The sequence below is a fragment of the Meleagris gallopavo genome, chromosome 20, assembly GCF_905368555.1.
Source record: "Meleagris gallopavo chromosome 20, MGAL_WU_HG_1.1, whole genome shotgun sequence".
Taxonomy (NCBI): domain Eukaryota; kingdom Metazoa; phylum Chordata; class Aves; order Galliformes; family Phasianidae; genus Meleagris; species Meleagris gallopavo.
This window is the reverse complement of record NC_139423.1, coordinates 8,521,884-8,540,600: the sequence shown is the minus strand read 5'-3', so window position 1 is coordinate 8,540,600 and position 18,717 is coordinate 8,521,884. Positions and strand designations below refer to the sequence as shown.

General features: G+C 46.9%; 1 protein-coding gene across 3 annotated transcripts in view; it reads left to right on the top strand.

Annotated features, from left to right (window-relative positions):
* Nucleotides 1-18,717, top strand: part of RAB11FIP4 (RAB11 family interacting protein 4) — a 91,724-nt gene that overhangs the window by 61,716 nt on the left and 11,291 nt on the right. Inside the window, exons 1-8 of one of the 3 annotated variants that reach the window (XM_085240242.1) lie at nt 6,731-6,857; nt 10,347-10,570; nt 12,956-13,147; nt 14,509-14,643; nt 16,103-16,138; nt 17,017-17,116; nt 17,480-17,583; nt 18,149-18,289. In XM_085240242.1, the coding sequence (XP_085096368.1) occupies nt 6,750-6,857; nt 10,347-10,570; nt 12,956-13,147; nt 14,509-14,643; nt 16,103-16,138; nt 17,017-17,116; nt 17,480-17,583; nt 18,149-18,289 (1,040 nt within the window). In that variant the 5' untranslated portion in view covers nt 6,731-6,749. Of the gene's footprint in view, nt 1-6,730; nt 6,858-10,346; nt 10,571-12,955; nt 13,148-14,508; nt 14,644-16,102; nt 16,139-17,016; nt 17,117-17,479; nt 17,584-18,148; nt 18,290-18,717 lie in introns of those variants that run through there. The other 2 variants (XM_085240241.1, XM_085240243.1) reach the window with 2 other exon arrangements.

The window sequence follows — 18,717 nt, the reverse complement described above, 5'->3', positions numbered from 1 at the left end:
GCACAAATCCATGCCTTCATTCTGCACACTTCTGGCCCATTTCTAAAGCACAGAGTACATTTTTTCCCTTAAGCTCAATCTTATAGCTTGTTGTTTTATTTCATTTTTTATTGCTGGGCCTTTTAACAAAACCTGAATAGAACAGATTGTGTGCCTGGCATATTTTGTAATGCTTTTGACAAAGGTGCTTTAATGTGGATTAACAGCTGCTGTTATGAGGCACCTTCAGAGCTTGATCTGAACAGCCTAACGATACAGACAGCAACAATCCCCATTTTGGAGGGGTTACCTCTGCAGCTCTGCTATCTGGCCTCCTCTTGACTTCTTATCCACAGGCTTTTGCAGAGAACCAGAACGTCTCCAAGCACAGCCTCATTAGGCATCCACAGTGCAGCCTACTGATGGCAAACAGGTTGCAAGCAGCTCGTCTCTAGAGAGACGGATGGAATACCCCCCGAAACATCCTTATACTATAATTGCATGCAGTAGTTATGTCCAACTTTGTTACAGGCCCAAGGAATTGACGCTAATGGGCCCTCAGCCAGCCCTGTCCTGCCTCCAGTGCTCTCCCTGCTGCTGTGAGCCCTCGGCACGACCCGCGCTGTTTGATCTGCAGCCGGGACGGCAGCACACCAGCAAGAACTCTGCTCTTATTAATGTTAATGGGGATCACAGGGAGAGCAGCCCCCCGTGGTCTGACCCACAGCGTACAGCCTAAAGAGCTGCTTCCTGACTTGCTGGAGCAAGACTCTGCAGGCACTTGGGGCTTTGTTTTTGGGAGCGGGAGCAGGGCTGGAGCTGAGCCTGCTGTGTGCGCAGCATCGATCCGTGCTGCTGGAGCTGTGCACCGACCTCATCGTGCCAGGTGTGCAGCAGGGGGAGGGCAGGGAGCTCTGCCTGTAGCCTGCACCCTGCACCCAGCTGCTTCTCCTCTGTGTCCCAACTGCCTTACCCCTGCTGACTTCCCCACACACCGTGGGAACAGGCTGCCCACAGGACAGCATTCCTGCTGCACTGTCAACTCTTCTCTTTCTCGGAGTCTTCGCCTGTTCTGACCGAGATCTCTGGGACAGGGACTGTGCATTCCTGCAGCAATCGGCCTAATGAGGGCTTGTTTTTGGTCGGTGCTGCATTAGTAGATGTGATTCATCACAACGCCGCAGTAATTCACACCGCTCTCGTTGCGTTTGCTTCAAGGGAAGCACTCTAAAGTCAGATGAGAGGAGTCGAGGTGAAGATCAGAGCAAGTGTGATGTGCAAAAGGGTCTGTGCAAAATACCGGCACAGAGAGCGGGGCGGGAGGCCCCGAGCTGTGACTGCAGATGCCGGTTCTCACGAGATAATTGAGACGTGGGTTTCGGTCCGTGCATCCCGGCGATGCCATTATCTTCATTATTAATCAGCCTCGCGTCTGCACGTTTCAGCTCCAGCTCCTTGCGACGGGGCGCTGGGGAACAAATTCGAGAACGATTCGTCACGGGAAAAGTCAACCGCGGGGGGAAAAAAAAAAAAAAATAGAAAAGGAAAAAAAAAAGAGTGAAAAAAGGCGAGAACGGCGCAGCCCCCGCGCTGTGACGTCACGGCAGCCCGGTGCCGCGCGGTGACGCCGGACCCCCCGCGTCGCTTAGCAACCGCGGGGCGGGGCGCGCGCCGCCAACTGTTGCCGCGGAGCGGAGCGGGGCCGCCCTGCGCGGGGTGGGCGGCGCTACGGCGCCTCACCTCGGTACCTCCGTGCGGCACGGACAGATGCGGGCGGCGGCGGCTCGGATCGGGCGGGTGAGTCTGCGGGGCCGCCTCAAGCCCCGTGCCGGCTTCGTGGGGGTAGGGGGAGGCCGTCCTCGGGAGAGGCGTTGCGGGAGGGGAGCGCCCGCGTGGGGCTCGTGGTTATCTGCCGCGTCCCTGGTGCGATGGTGCCGAGCGCGAGCGGAGCGTTTGTAACGCCGGGCTGCCGGGGGTACGGCCGGGAAAACACCCGTCTGCAGTTGGTAGGCGGCCGGCAGCCCGAGTGGTCCGGAGCCGCAGCCCTCGTGTGCGAGACCCGCGGCCCCCTCCCCGGCACTGCTGGGCGGAGCCGCGCGGTGCCGCGCCGCGGGGTCTCCGCGATGGGCGGCCCTGCGGGTACCGGCGGTGTCTGCGGTGCCGGCGCTGGGCTCGGGGTGGCGGCTCTGCGGTGCAGCGATGGCGATCGCGATCGTTCCTCCGGCAGGTGTACGAGGTTAGCGGCTCTGCGGGCACCGGCAGCTTTATCCGGGAGAAACCTCGCGGTGTGGCCTTTGTGCTGCCTGTGTTCGAGCCCCTTTGCCAGCATAATGTGGACCTTGCAGTCCCGTTTGGTGTATTACTGTTGCTGCTCCCGTTAAGTATGGCCTCACTCCGGCCAGGTGTGGGATTGCTCTGCCCGTGGGGCCGGGTTGCCTTTCCCTAATGGTTTATTGGCTGTCAACGAGAAGAAATGAAGTGTGGTCGCATCAGCAATGCGAAGGACTTTCTGCCAATGGTCCTTCAGGTTCCTGGGCAGGGGGGAGCAGTGTGGTGTTGCCACCAGACATCTGGTACCGCAAAATGTTATTCATGCGATGGGAGGAGATGGTGGAATTTCTTTTAGCTGTTTGGTAGTGCCTGCCCAAACAGAGAGGAGCCTGAGCTGTTCCCATTGCTGGATGTGGTGGGCTTTAAGCAGCTTTATAACCCCTTTCAGTTGGTGTCCTTTAACTTTGCTACTGGAAGTGTTGCAGCGGATGACGGCTGCCCCTGGGAAGCTGTGCAGATGGCCCTGCTTTGTGGGGGGATCTCAGCCATATGCAGAAGCTGCAGGGCGGAACATTTCCCTTCCAACACAGGAGAGGAATGGAATAGCTTTGCTTAGTTATTGATTAACCAGCATGTTTCCCTGTGGGAGCACACCTTTCTCCACTCTTTCAGTGTTTTGGTTGTAGTGTTCTAGTGAAATGTTCTAAGTGACTGTAAAACTCCTGGGGGGCTGCTGTGCTGTTAGCTGGGCTTCAGACTCCAAGTACTCACTCACTGTGTTTGGGTAACTGACCCCTTAAATTCTGAAGCGTAGCATAATAATTGAATTCCTGTTGGTCTTCCTACAGTCTTTTAGGTTGAAGTCTGCACTGAACATAAGATGCACTCTGCAAGCACTTTCTGCCAGCATAAGCATGCTTGGGGCACAGTGCTGCAGCCGTAGGGCTGTGTAGTAGCAGGGCGTCTTTGGATGGGACTCTGCTTGGAATCTCGTTTTTGGTGTGCAGATGAATGTTATTACAAACATTTTCTGCTCAATCCCTGTTTGTTTTGTCTGTGAGGATTCAAGGATAGAAATATCTCCTCCTGCTTGTGCGTGGCTGCAAACTCCACAATAAACCATGGTGGGTTGTTTTTTATTTTATCATATAAGTGAAAAAGCAGCCTGCTGAATGTGCCCAAGTTCACTGGGATCTTAACTTGTCTTTGTCATGTTTTGAGCACTGTGATGTGCTTGGCAGACTTAAAACTCTTGTAAAGAGAAGCCCATCTACAACTACAGTTTATTCACTTTGTTGTAAGAATTTGAGTCTTTCAATAACAATAAAACAAACCAATCCTTTTAGACACAGATGCGGAGGCTGAAAACTTTCCAAGTTCAGAACTCGCGAGCTTTGCTGTGTGAGGGCTGCAATTCCAGTTCTTCCTGCAGCTCCTCACCTTTGGTTTGCTCAGCCGCCTGCTGAAGGGCTGCTGAGGTCCTGGAGCTCTTTAGCTCACAAAGATCTGCACTTCAGCACTACTGCGGTGTTTCCTAAGCATAAAGAGAACTCGTTTTTTAGGCTTGTCTGTTTTCAGACTGACCAATGAGCTCTGGGAAGTGCTTCCATGTAAACTAGAGCAAAGCCACATCCTTAATGCTTTCCCTCTGTTTGCCAGCATAAACTACTTATTATCAAGCGTGGCTGGATTTCTTTGTGTGCTATGGAAGCTTGGGATGTTTCTCCACCCCTTGGGATCTGAAATCACTCCTGTTCCTCATCTTTATAGACTGTAGTGTAATCTATCCCTCTTGGGTAGGAAGGCAGAAATACATGGTATGAGGCAGAAATCTTGTTTCCTTTATTTATCTTCAGATGCTTTTATTTCCTGGAGGTCACAGTTACAGTAACATAGAAGAGGAGTACATGCGAAAGTTCCCCAACTCCCTGTGGAAAAGGAGTTTGACCAGGGCTGCTGCTAAGAGCTTAGACGTGGGCAGTATTGTCACTGTGTGACAGCATGCTTCGTGCTGCTCCTCACTGCTCACTGCTGCTCCTGGACGACTTTTCCCTCCCCACAGCCCAGTGCTGTGTGCAAAGCTCTGTGCCCGCAGCACCTTGCAGGCATGATGCAAGGTTTTGCTGTTTATCCAGCACCCAATAGGTGACCTTGAGGCTTGTCAAGGAAAACAAGCTATGGCATAGGCTCAGCTGCCTCCTCAGCAGCAAACAGTGGCTGGGAAGGGTATCCTGTAACTCACGGACGTGGGTAATTAAACTGAAGTACAAAGTGAATGCTTGGGCTGTGCTTCTATTAAGAGGCTTAAAATAAAGACACTTCTTTGTGAGCAGCCTCCTGCTCTCTTTCACACAATATAAGTGTTCACTTGCAGAGCTGTTTTGAAATAACGCAGACAGAACTCTGAGCCCTGGCCTGCAGGCTGGTCCATACTGCGTGTCCAGGCTGGGAGCTGCAGCTCTGTGCTTCCTGCATCAGTGAGGGCTGTTGTGACACCAGCCTGTGGTTGGCTGTGTGGTGCTCAGGGCAAAGCAGCCTCTATAATTTTGTCACTGGCTGTCCCTGCCAATGTGCTGGTAAACGCTGCTGTTGGCTCTGTCCTACTGGTAGCTGCACTGGCACTAAAACAGCATGTGGAACGGGGCAGACTCAAGTGTCAGTCCCAGGACATGGTCCCAAATCAGTGTGACATTCTCTGTCTTCCCATCATTGCTTTGTGATGAGATCATCTTGTCTCAAGGCCACGGCTTCTCAGGAGGCTGTCACACCTTACCTGCTATGCAGAGTTCTTGGGGCAGATACCACACAGCACCCATTTTTGCTGTATACCTGTGCCCTTCAAACCAAGGGCTGGCACTGCTTTGTGCAGAGGTGATGCTGAGCTGAGTGTGTTTCAGCTCCTGCTGCCTCTTTCGGACACCCTGCCCCGGGTCAGTGGGTGCAGGAACACTGCTGCAGGCTGTGCTGGGTGGCTGTGGCACCAGGTGGCTGGCAGCTTGCACAGCCAACAGCATTTTGTGCCCGGGATGTTACAGGTGCTTCTTCAGGTGATTAGGTTTAGTTCCTGTACTTGGAGGAGTGATTACCTTAGGAGTTTTTAATTGATACTTGTGACATCCTTATCAGCAGGTCAGCATGAGGCCTCTTGGCACTTCTTTTGATGGATATGTGAAAGGGAATGCAAGCTGTTCTGCAGTCCAGACTGGGAGTGGCCCTGATGGGTACTGGAACAGGGTGCCAAATGGCCGGGTGGGTTTTATCCTGAACTCTGGCTGATGTGCTGACCCCATCCTAGCGCTGCAGGCTGGGATGTTTTCTTCTCCTGCAAAGGGTTGCTCCTTGCTTTGAGCCTGCAGTGACAACTGGTGAGCATACAATAGCTCAGCAGTGGGAAGCAGCCCGGGGAGTGATGAGATGCAGCTTCAAAGTGCTGGGAAAGAGCCTTTCTTTTTATTGGTTTCTTTAGAGGATCAAATTAGCTGTCTGCTAAAGTCTTTTAATGTTAAAGCTTCCAGAGCATAAGCGATGACCTGTGAAAAGGAGTGCTTGAATCTAGCCCCTGTGCGTGATGAGGTCTGGCATGTCCATTACGGCCAATTACAGTGACAGGTAGCGGACTGTAAACATTCCTGCTCCTGCTGCTCCCGGGCTGGCTCCAGCCTGAGATTCCTCCTTGGAAAAGGCACATCAGTTCCCTGCCAGCACACAGAGCAGCCTTTCAGAACCTCTGCTCGAGTGGTTCAGCATCAGCAGCCCAGAGGCTGAGACTTGGGCTCTTCATCCAAACCTGCTGTCCTTGAATCTCACACTTGTGTGAGGTGCAAACGTGTGGAGCATCTGCTTGCAGCACGCTGCAGCATATCCAGAATTTGTCCCTGCCTTGGGACTCTCCAGCACGCTGTCCTGGTGGCAGCATTTGGATCTCAGGGATAAACTTGCCCCCAAAGTGGCTGCAGCAGGGGTGTGCAAGGCTTTGCCTTAAATGGAACTTCAAGTGTTAGACTTGAGTAACTACACAATCGGAGGAAGCTAATGCGTTGAGCAACCTAATTTGTGGCCCTGAAATAGCTTCTTATTTGAATAGTTCAGTAAAAACACTCTGCACAGTCATCTTGAACCCTTGGAGATTTTAAACTCTCAGCTATTTGGAGAAACATGGTGCCCTTCCCGTGCTGCAGCAGGAGATGGAAGCAGTTTGCACTGCTTCTCCCCTCCATGCTGCCCCAGGAAGCTGTCTGAAGGCTGCGAGGCATGGCAGGAGCTGCAGCCATGTGTTCCTTCCTCCTCCTGGGCACAGAGACAGCGCTTCTGTGTCTTCCTCTGACAGTTTCCTCCTATTAGGTCAGAGCAGAGGATTGGTGGACATCTCTATGCCTGTCTGACAACTGGAAAATATTTTGAGGGAAGAAGGTGTGCTCTAAAAAGTTTATAGGTCACATGGTGTAAACGTACTGATGTTTATATGGGAGTGGTGTGTTTCTAGAACGCATCGGTTAGAAATGCTTCACGCCCTTCTTCATCACCCAGTAATTAGGAGACAACTTGAGTGCAATGGCTGCTTGAAGAAAGGTGGCTGCCTGCATTTCCTCCGTGGTGGGTGTGCAACAGTAAGTACGATTTTATCTGAGACCCCTCAAGCCTGGCATGCTGCCGTGTGACCTCTTCCCACTTCTGCTGAGAAGGAATGGAAGGGCAGGGTGCAGGGACCCCAGGCTTGCATCTCTCCTGCTGCTGATGGGTTCAGCTTTCTGATGGCACGGGTCAGGGGCAGGATCCTTCTGAGGGACTTTGTTCAGATGATGTATGTGGTGGTGCTGGCTCCTGCTGATTGCGTTGCACGCGGTGAGGCTCGGATCATCTTGCCTTCCTTGTTCCCTCTGGAATACTTTGAAGCTGCGGAAGTGTCAGCAGTGCTGGTGATTGGGCTGTGGTGGGAGTGAATTTTAAGCGGGACTGCTCTTCAGCATGAACATATTGAAGTGAGTGTGTCACACAGCCTGTCAGCCCAGTTACAGCTCCCAGCTGCGCTGTGTGCCTGCTTTAGGGATTGCTTCCAACCTGGAAAAGCCCAGCCGGGTTGCTGCAGGCAAGGCTGAGCTGTCTTGCCGTGCCCACTGGGCATTGGTGCCTCCTCCTGCCCCACAGGTCAGAAGCAGTGCATGGGAATCGCTGGCTCCTGCTCCTGTTTGGGGTGGCTGTGTGAAGGCAGACCGTGCCTGCTCGTCTGTCTGCAATGCAGCCGCACAATTGCCTCTCTCAAGGAAGGGAATTCATTAGTTCCCGTGAAGTGGCCTCGGATCTCCGGGCAGCAGGTGCTCCTATAGAGCAAACTGTTGCTGAATATTCAACAGTTGCTACACAAGCCTGGCCCGCTGCCTGTGAAGCACTTGAAGATATCTTAAGCAGCCAGTTAGGTAAAGTGCAAAGTACTCGGTGCTTACTGCTACTCGCAGCTACATTGTGTTGCTGTCGTTTAAACTCGGTATACTTCTAATGTGAATATTCCAGGACCATAAGCAGCAGTTTCATCTCTCTTAACTCAGCCCACACAGGGTGCCGCAAGGAGCAGCGGTGATTCACAGTCAGGGCATCAGAACCCTTTTCTTTCTCCTTCTGGTTTTGGGCCATGCCTGTGCACTGAAAACAGGTGACTCAGGACAGAAGTGTCTCCTAATCTATAATATAATGCTTGGGGTTCAGCTAGCTCTTTTAGGAGTGCCTGAATAATGCCTGTTCTTGCCAAGCTCTAAATTGGTACAGTAGATACTTAATTGTGGAGGAGTAACTGGAGAGCACTGCACTCAGCCTTTTTTTTTCTTTTTTTTTTCTGGAGTTCAGTTCCCTCAGGTGTGGCCTGTAAAGCAGCACTGAAACCAGGGTGCTGTGAGAAACTGTGATCACTGAACAATTACACAAATGTAAATATCTCCCAGCATTACTCAGCAACACGTGGGTGCCAGCTATTGTTGAGAAGCGACTGCTCCAGTCCTGACTCCTTGTTGTGGCAGCTGTCTTAACTCATGCTCTTTGCTTTCAAGGCGTTTCATCTATGTTCTTCTAAAGGTTATTGAGGCTGTGGGAGAAAAGCTTCCCATATGAGCAGTGTGGTGGTGGCTGCACTGAAGGGCAGTGCAATGGAGGGAGCTGGAGAGGCCGTGCTGGAGTTACTGCAGTGTATGGCACAGTCTGTGCTGCAGCTGGGGGTCTGAACACCAATACAAGTACATGGGGTTGCCAGAAAGTAATAGGGAGGAGAAGTGAGCCCTTAGTCTTTATAGACAACACTGCGTATTTAATTGCTTATGGACTTTTTGTTTTTTGAAGAGCATCTAGGATGCTACTATCAGGAAAAAAAGTGTGTTGTTATCTACATGGAACTCTTCTTGGCCTTTACTGCCTTGTGAGAGCTTCTTTAATACCGGTGAGATTTGTGTGCTGTAAAGACTTGCTTAAGCAGACATTTCTCCAAGACCTCTCAAAAGAGATGCTAATTGGGAGGTAGGGCTGTGTAGAGTTCTTTTCTTCTTTCCTGCCCTGATTTGCAAGCTCATGCTTCACAGATCCACTGTGTGCTGAGCGTCTCTTTTTCCCACTTGGATCCGGCTTTTGCCAGCTGGTGCAATTCTATAATGGCAGTCAGAGCCTAATTGCATTAAATGTTTTAAGAGAAATGGGAGCTCTTTGCCTGTGGGGCACAAAGAAGAGATGTTAGAGTAAACAAACACTCCTGGATACTGCTGAAATATTGTAAACGTGAGTTTACAACAGGATTTTCAGGCATATAAATATTTCAGAAAAAAATGGAAAGCGAGGCCTGCATTTCTAATAGCAGTTGGTGCAAATCTGAGAGAGCTGCATCTTCTGGCTTCTGACTCTTATATTGAGTTGGAAAAGCCACTAAGGAGAAATCGCTCTCATAGGCATAGAATATCTTTGGTTCTGAAAAATGAGTTTAATCCTCCATGGCAGTAGCAGAGAAGTGTCCTGGGCAGCAGAGGATGCCTGGAAGGCGGGTGAGTGCTGATGGAGCAGCTGGGACACACAGCAGTGCAGGGCTCTGGGCAGGAGGGCTGAGTGTTCCTGGATGAAATGCTTTGTTACATGTGCCAGTAGACTGTGCTTTAAGTGTGTGGTTGTCTTGGCTTGCTGGCAGCAGTTCAGAGGTGAAGCTGCCTGTGTGGCTTGCAGGTGAGCGTGAAAGCAGAGCTCTGGATCAGAGCAGTGCTATGGGACCTCAGGTAGCTTTTGTGTCACTGATGGGAGCTGCCAAGACAATGCTGTGTTTCCACGTGGCAAAAAAAGGACAGTGAAATCTTAGGCTTTATTTTTTTCATCAAAGAATCTTTTTGTTTGTTTGTCTCTCAAGGACAAGAAAACAGAAAGCAGCTTGCCTTGATTATTGTGAATGTTCATGGGGCAAGAACGAGAGGGAGGGGATGAGCAACGACAGGGAAGTGTTGCAGAGATGAGAATGATGCCTTAGTTTAGTTGATACTTGATGAGGATTTGGTTCCAGGAAGAAGGAACAGATGGCTTTGAAGCTTTTTGTTTTCTCTCTGGCTCTCTGAAATCTCTGATTGCCAGCAGGACTTACCATAATTTTTTTTAATAACTGTCATATAGATTTTTGCCTAGCCACAAAAACAAAGTAAGCTGTTGTACTTACCTGGTTTGCTTCTGTTAATTGATCTGTTAATACATGAGGTGGCTGGGAGTCGGTCCTGTGATAATCTTCTAACAAAGGATAACTCTTTCTAGATTAAAAAACATTTGGGGATATTTACTACTCTGATTGCATTTTGACATTAAATTGGGGCAAAACTGACTGCATTTTATAACAGTCTTGTTATAACTCTCCTATAGAATAGAGACAGTAGGTCAGGGATGGTATTCAAGCTGTATGGGAAGTGCAAGCTACCCTGAAGGTTTGTAGGACCTGGTCTTTTGAAAAGCACATCAGGCTTTTTGTTTTTTGGCTTTAATCAGTACCATTCTTGCTTACCAGGCTATTTGGAGAGTGGGTTACTGCTTCCCCTGAATCCTCTTAGTTGCCTTAAAGGATGATACGAATTGACTTCTCATTCTTCTTTTGCTAGGGTGGTGAAATCCAGGACTGCACCTACTTGGACAGCGAAGGCATCTACAGCGAGTCGGAGCTCTTCCCTGATGAGGACGCAATGACTCTAGCACAGCAGGAGGTTCACCATGAGTCTGACATGGACAGTGCTATTGAGAGTGCCCAGAGCTCAGAGGCCTCCGACGTGTGTCGGAGTGAGGAGAAGGATGGCATGCTTGGTGTCCTGTTTCTGCCTGGTGACAAGTGAGTGGTGGCTTTGCCCCATGGCAGCCCTGTTTTTTGAGTCATATGTAAAAGGACCAAGGAGGAAGGAGCTCTTATTTGGCTGATTCCTCCTTGGGGAGGCTGAAGATGCCTAAAGGATTTAGAAATTGGATATAAATGTAAAATATAAGGGAGGTAGATGTCTGAGCACTTAAAGGACCTGGACAGTCTTGTCCCTGGCTTCTGACATGTTCTGCGGGCACCTGTGGGAATTACGTTTTATGTGTTGAAGTGACAATTTTGGGTTGTCCCTTTTCAGAAAGGATCCCTTTATTGGCTTCTCCCAAAACTTAGAACCTTCTGTGTTCCTGTGCCCTTTGTATGTTGGGGTTAAAATACTTTCCACAGAGCAGCACAATATGGGGAATGTTGCTTTAGCTTTCTGTTTGTGTAATTATCTGAAGATATGGGCACTGCTGATTTGCTTTGCAGCTCCATGTACCAAGTTAATTCTGCGTGTTTCTAACTTTATGTGACCATTAGTGTGCAGCAGTAATTTGTGTTTAACACAGGGTGTCCTGGCATGTGTGTCTATAACCATGGTTTGCTATTAACACAGGAGTGTCTCAGTAATCCTAACTTGACTCTTTACAGGTGTGTATCTGGAGAATGCTGGTAAAAGCTGAGTTGTAGGGGAAGGGACTCAATCTGATTTAATCTTGCTTTGCTGTGTTAATGCAGTAGAGCAGGACAAAGCACAGCTGGGCCTGCTTTGTAAGCCTCTGCGCTTTCTTCCTTACTTCTGGCTTGTCATCTTGGTTTGCTCCTCTTGAGTTTTCCTCATTTGTCTTCTTTTCTGGTCTCTTCAGGTGCTCTCTGTGCAGCCTCATTCCTGCTCTCCTGAGTTTCTCAGCTAGCTGAGATCTGGCCTTCTCCTACTTGCCTTATCAATCTCAGATACTTTATCAAGCTAATTCCAGTTTTTTGTCAGTTCTTCATCAAGCTTTTCTCCTTGCCTTGTGACTCCTGGCTCTTCTAAGCACCTGTCCTCAGAGTGATAGACTTTAGCTATATTACTTTTGAAATAAGTGTATTGCCTTCAAACTGTATAATTCAGGCTCTTCTGAATGGGGGTGGGATGTTGTGCATCCTGCCCCCTCCATCTAAGGGGTTTGGGAACTCCTGAAATTATTATGTGGCTACTAAAATCTTGCTTTATCCTCTGAGGTTGTCACAGATAAGGTTTAATGTCACTATAAGAGAGAAGAAGCAAAACTTACACGACTTAGAATTTGTGATGGCAAAGTCACAGATTAAAAAAAAAAAAAACAGGGTCTGACAAAACTGTTAAGGAGACTTTTCCATTGGGTCATGTGGTTTAGAATGGACCTGCTGGCTAACAGTTTGTCTGAAATATTTGTACATGTACAATTAGTCCTTTATATCACTCAAATCATATAGCAAGTTAGCAAGCCATTAGCAGATAGAAAGTCTCTCAATCTTGCAGGAAGCTTTGTGAGGCTGGCTAGTAGTCTGCTGCAGGTAAGGAATCTCATCCTTGAAGAGTAAGCCTGACAGGCAGCCCTGTTCCAGGGGCAGATCCTGTTGTGCAGCCTGCTGCTGTGCAAGGAGGCTCCAGGCTGTTTGTTTATGGAGCAAATGACTGGCTGGTCATGTTTGTGTCAGCCTTGTTTGGTTGGTGCATGCTATCTCCCCCGAATCCACCTGGAGCCTGGCTCAGCTACCACAGGCAGTTGCATGCATCAGGGCTGCCATGTGCCTGGCTCTGCTGAGCTGTGTACCTTTGTCTGCTCCAGCTCTCTGGTTGTAGGACTGTTCCCTGCCTGTTTGGTGCAATATTAGATACTAGTGGTCATAAAGCAGCTTTCTCTTGTGGTCCATATCTCCTTTGAAAGGCACGTTTTGTCATGATGGAAGGAAGGGCTGGGAAATCACATCTGTGGTCTGAGGGGTCATATGTGGTCATATCCCAGCTCATCTGGCACGTGGTGAGCTGAAGTTTGGCTCTTGACAAAAGAGGGTGGCTGGAGTTCATGGGCTGTGGGAGTTGGGGGCTTCTGGGAAACTGGTTAGGGAATGCAGTGACTGCCTCAGTCTTGCACACATCCCTGTGCATTTTGGAGATGTTTGCATAATTCCTGCCTTCAGCCAAAATCTTCACCACCACATGGAAGCAATGGCTGAGAATTGCTGAGTTGTGCTATTCAAAGTGCAGTGGTGTTGATCCAAACCCATCTCACTGGTAGCTTGTTTGTAGATTCTCAGTGCATATCAGATGTGTTTGTCACTTGAATTTGTAACCCTTTTAAAAACTGGAGTGAGGGGACTGAAAAGGTGCAGCATTCCATGTGAGGTGAGATGCTGTTAAGATGGCCTTCCGGATGTTTCGACCTCTTGTTTCAGGGCAAGTCCTCACAACCCTTCTGCAGCATCTGACCTCTCCACTTATTCCACCGCCTCTCTGATCAGTAATGAAGAGCAGTTTGAAGACTATGGGGAAGGAGATGATGTGGATTTTACTCCCAGTAGCCCCTGTCCTGATGATGAGACCAGAACCAACGCCTACTCTGACCTTGGCTCATCTGTATCTTCCAGGTTGCTCCTTGTTCCTTAACAAACATTTCTTAAATTTTTTTATTCTCCTTTTGAGCCCGAGTGACCATACTAGAATTTCCAGTGGTTACATAGTCTCTCCTCAAAAGGAAAATATTATCAGCTCATTTTCTGCCCTCCAGGTAACAGACTACACTTGATAATCAGAGCTGTGGCAAATAATTTTGTATCTGATAGTTACTATTGGGTTCTTCTGGAAAAAAAAAAAAAAAAAAAAAAACTGTGCTTTTCTGCTTGTATAGTTTTCTTTCTGTTGCAGGCAGCAGGTATCACAGGTAAGGGTTAGTATTGTTACTTGCTGTATAAGTTACTTATACAGTTACTTATAAGTTACTTGCTGTAAGTCAGAAACAAGCTTAACGCTTTGAACTAGCCCTGGTGCAGTGGAGAAATCTGCAAGAGAGCTGTTTCTTGTTAGAGTTCTAATACTGCAAATCTTTCATCTTATCCTGTAAGATGAAGTTCCACATACAGGCAGGTTGATTTGAAACAAGATTTTAAAAGACTTTAAAAATCCTTCCCCATGCAAGGAATTGGGTGAACAGAGTTGGTGAAGAACCAAGCACGAAGACTTTCCAGGATTTGTCTGCTTGAATCAAAAACATATCAAGATCTCGTGCTTCATTGCTGACACAGAACAAGCTCACTCCATCCCACTGTTCCACATGCAACCCTTGCATGCTACCCTCTGTTTCAAGGAATCCTGCAATCCAACCTCACTACCTTGGTCATGCATGCAGAGCCAGCTCCCCTCTCTGCTGCACTTTCATGGTGATGACTACATCCTTCATCTCTCAGGTTTATGCAGTCCTTTCCATTGTCATTCCTGAGGCTCTATGCATTTCTGTCATGATTGCTTTCTTTTATTTTCCTCTTTTTTTAATCTATGTCTGCTTCTCCTTTCTTCCTTTGTGTCACTTCTTCCTGACCAACTGCTGTTTTTCATCTTCCTGCCTTTCTCTTGGAGAGAGGACTCTTCAGGTTGCATGCCAGACAGGGGAAAGATGGGCAGGATGAGAGAGGGGATATTGCTGAGGTGGAACATAAATGTAGCTGCTTTTGCTATGTTCATCACATGGACTCTGTGCGTCTTGTGCTATTCTTCCCATTGCCCAAACTGATTCTGTGCACTGATGTCCAGAACATGTACTATGTAGAGACTCGGCTCAGGCAGGCAGGCTTACCCTTAAACTAGCATTCCTCATTGTTACCTCTAAGGTAAATGAGCTGTGGTGAGAGGTGGCACCCCACGTCCCTTGTCTGTGATTCTGACACAGTCAGGAGGAAAACCTGTTGTGAGTTGGTTACTATAGCCAGTAATATCTCTCCTTTCCTGCAAACAGTGCTGGCCAAACACCCCGAAAAATGAGGCATGTTTATAACAGCGAGTTACTGGATGTTTACTGCTCACAGTGCTGCAAAAAGATAAATCTACTCAACGATTTGGAAGCCAGGCTGAAAAATTTGAAAGCAAACAGGTAAGCAGCCTACTGCAGTGCTTCTAGCAGTGTTCCCTTGAAATAGAACTAGTTAGTGGCAGGAAGAAAGGAAGAAAGAGCCCCTTCTTTCCTTGTGTTCCATTCTATCTTACACATTTTCTTGTTCTTACAAAGCAGTAAGAAATTCAGACCTTGATATCTAGCCTCAACTTAAATGCACCTCCTCATTAAGTAATAAGTATTTTTCTGACTTGAGTTTATTAAAGCTGTCTACACCTTAAATACATAAACTAACGAGCTGTTTGATCTCAGAGTAAGGGAGGGATTTTTTCTCTGGAAGTGGGGTCTGCTGTGCTTCTTAGTGCAGATCTGCAGTTAGCTGCCTGTTTCTCCAGGTGGGAAGGGGTGATGTGACACTGTTAGCTAATGTGCATAACCTCATATACACCTCTCACAAAACTATTGGCAGTGGAGGCATTTCATTCCTGTGCACATTTTTCTTTTTTTTTTTTCCTAGTGAGAACTTGGAAAAAAAGATGAATCATAGGGCAGAAGTGACTTCTGGGGTTCCTTGTAAATTCAGCTGTCTTTACATTTCTATTCCTGTCACTCCAACCAATTCTGAGCTGTGCTGAGCACACAGAACTACCATCAGCTAGGCTTTTTGAAGGAAATCATTTGATGGGCTTCTAGCTCCCCCTAGAAACTAAATGTAAATCCTGCCTGTCTGTGTAGTCCGTGGCACAGTGCGCTGCTGCTTCTCTTGACACAGCAGCATAGTACTTGATCTGAACAGTGTTCCTGCCCTAGCAAGTAGTCTGCTCAAACCCAGACTGTGCTGGCTAGATCTGAGGTGGTTTTATGAGCAGAGCTGTATATACGTGGCTGGAAGAGAGCTGTGTGCCTGAGTGTGCCCAGAGACATGGCATCTTGTTGAGAGTCAACTAGGTATTTGCCTCTCCCAGATGGGTTCATGTGGTTCTAATCTTCTAGTCTGGAATGCAGTCCCTCCTTTGGATAATAACTGATCTTTGGCTGTAAAAGGAAACTGCAAAAACTGGAAGCATCTCAGTCCCTGTGCTGAACTGGGAAGTATTATGGTGAAGGATAAGCTATCTGTTTATAAAATCATCTGAAATTTGGGAACCCCGAATAAATGTCCACCACTAACTAACTCAGTGTCCCTTTGTGATATTTCTGATGTTAACTTCCTTCTGATGTGCACTCACAAATCTCTGCTAAATATAACAGTACTTGCAAATTGACTTATTAACGATCACAGTAACTTGTGGCTCCACTCATCTTCACGTTGTCAGTAGCTGCAGTTCTTGATTGAGGTGCTCAAGGATACTGTTCACAGAATCTTTTTTTTGACTTCACAAAAAGAGTCAATGTTATGTTTCGTTGTGCCATTTGGTTAGAGGTTAAACTGAGATTTATTTGGTCGCTATTGAATTCAGTGTTTAATTCCTGTATTGTTGCTTCTGTATCTTTGTAGCCCTAATAGGAAAATATCAAGCACAGCTTTTGGAAGGTAAGCATCTTCAACTTTTTTCTGAGTACTTCTGGGATCAACTTTAACAATTCCATAACTAGCAGAGGAAGGAGAGAGGAGAAATAAATTTAGGAAAACAAAAAGATGCCAAGATGGATTTTCAAGAGGCTTGTAGTGATATAACAGAATCTGTTAGTTCTGGAGCAGGCCCCTGAACTGGGAAGAGCTCTATTAAAAACACTGATGATTTCTTCCTTTAAACTGCTATTCCATCAGTTCAGCTATTGCTTCTGTCCCCCATTGTAGGGTGGACATTTTCATTGGTATCATTGCTAAAATGCAAAGGACAGCAAGAGCATGCTTTTGAAAAGGAACTGTGCTATGTCTTTGGCTGAGTAAACCAGCCCTGGACTGGGGGGAGCTCTAAGTTTCAAGAAATACTGCAGATAATCTGTAATATATCTATTATGATGTGGTTCTATGTTGGGGACAGAGATTGCAATTTCTTTTGTTCTTGTTCATAAAGAAGCTCTTACTGTATGAAATTTATTCTGTATTAGCCATACCAACCAGCAGACAGTGGCAATCTTTAAATTTCTAACAAAGCAAATACGCCTTGGTATGTAGTGTGAATAAACCTAAGTAATTTGAAAACCATGCTAATGAATGTTGATGATGGATCCTGTTGAAACCAATAGAGACCTCACACCCTGGAACTGATGTTGTGCTCTGCAGGACTTTGTTTAGTTACCAGTCCTTTGTAAGGTGTGTGCTTAAGCAGAGGTAATTGTCACTGAGATGACTGAACATCTGGTGCTAAAATCTGTGCAAAGTGCAGAACCAGGCTGTAAGGCAGCACCTGGACTCTTTTTCTTCTCTCCTCATCAAGTGAAATAATTATCCTTGTGATCTTTCAGGCAGCTCTTCCACAACAGCAACTTCAGCAGCAGTAATGGCAGCACAGAAGACCTGTTCAGAGACAGTATAGACTCCTGTGATAATGATATAACTGAAAAGGTGAGAAGCTGTGTGCATTGCAATTAAACGTACCTAAACCAGATCCTGCTCGAGACATGCATCAACTGATGAAGCTCTGCTCACCGTGGTCTGAAGTAGTTCATTCTAAGTGTCTAAGATATTCCATTAATAGTAAAACTGCTTCACTAAAATGCGAGAGCTGTGAAAGTACAGATCACTGTATTTGTACTTCTTTACTGTGTCGTTGCACTGATTCAGGCTTAATTTTGCCACCATCTTTGCAGGAAAATATGGTCTCTTCAAAGAGGCTACCATAGCAAAATGTTCATTAGAAACAATGAAGGGATGTGTGAAGAGAGATTCAGACTCTTAGTTCTTCTTTTCCACTTTCTCCTCTTCCAGGTAACATACCTAGAAAAAAAGGTTACAGAACTGGAAAATGATAACCTGACTAATGGTGACCTGAAGAGCAAACTGAAACAAGAGAACACGCAGCTAGTTCACAGGTAATGAATCATGGAACCAGTTATTTTTGTGTCACAGCAGAGCCAAAACAAAGTTGAGGGTAAAGAACATCTCTGTGAAATATGACCAAGTTTTCTGCCTTAGAACTGACAGAACAAACCAAGATGAGGCTTCATGTGAGAAGTCCAAGTGGAACAGGACTGCCTTACTAAATTTTCAGCAAGCAGATACCTTCTAAGCAAATTTCTTAATTTCTGTTACTGTACTGAGAACTTAGAATTTTTGTTATAAAAGGGGTTACCATGCTTGCTTTTCTGTTTTTGTAATTTTTTTTTAATCCACGTAGAAAGGAAGTCTGGTTATTGCTTCAGGTTTCTTGAGACTGAGAATGAGGGGATGGGTGGGTACTGCTATATACTCTGCGTGTGCTGGGAAGATTGAATACCAAGAGAACTTCTGGAGAGGTCAAGTGTTGAGAGAGAGAGAGAAGTAAAATGGAATAAAAGAGTGAGAAGGAAAGCAGGCAGTGAAGTTGCACACATTATTTTATTAAAAAAAAAAAAAAAAGTGTGAAGCTATTACTGAAATGAGATCTGGCTTCCTTAGGGTTCATGAGCTGGAAGAGCTATTGAAAGACCAAGAGACATCAGCAGAACAAACCCTGGAAGAAGAGATAAAGAGACATCGAGAAGCTTATAGCAAGTATGAAAAAGAGAAAGGCACCGAAATTGAACTGCTAAATACAAGGTAACAAAAGTCTTGATGCCTCTCAGGACAATGTACAAATTTTTGTTCTCTCCTGCTGCATGTAAATGTAGGCTGCTCACACTCAGACAGTGCACAGATGGTTACAGGTTCAAAGTTCCACGGAGTAGCTGTGCAGTTGCATGTCTAATGCCCAAAAGCATGGGAGGATGTTTTACATTAATGCTTTAATCCACATGGCCCATGTAGACAGCTTAGCTGGTTATTTGGCATGGATTCAAGGAGAGAATTGTGGCCAGCTGTACCAGGCACTTGTCTCTGTATTCATTTCTTCATACTTGATTTTTATTTTTTTTTCAGACACCAGTTGTGATTGAATATAAGCACCTGAGAATCAGTGTAGTGTTGTTGGCCTTAAAAACAAACAAAAAAGCATAAAACAGTGATTAAAAATGCTAAGATTAGGCAGG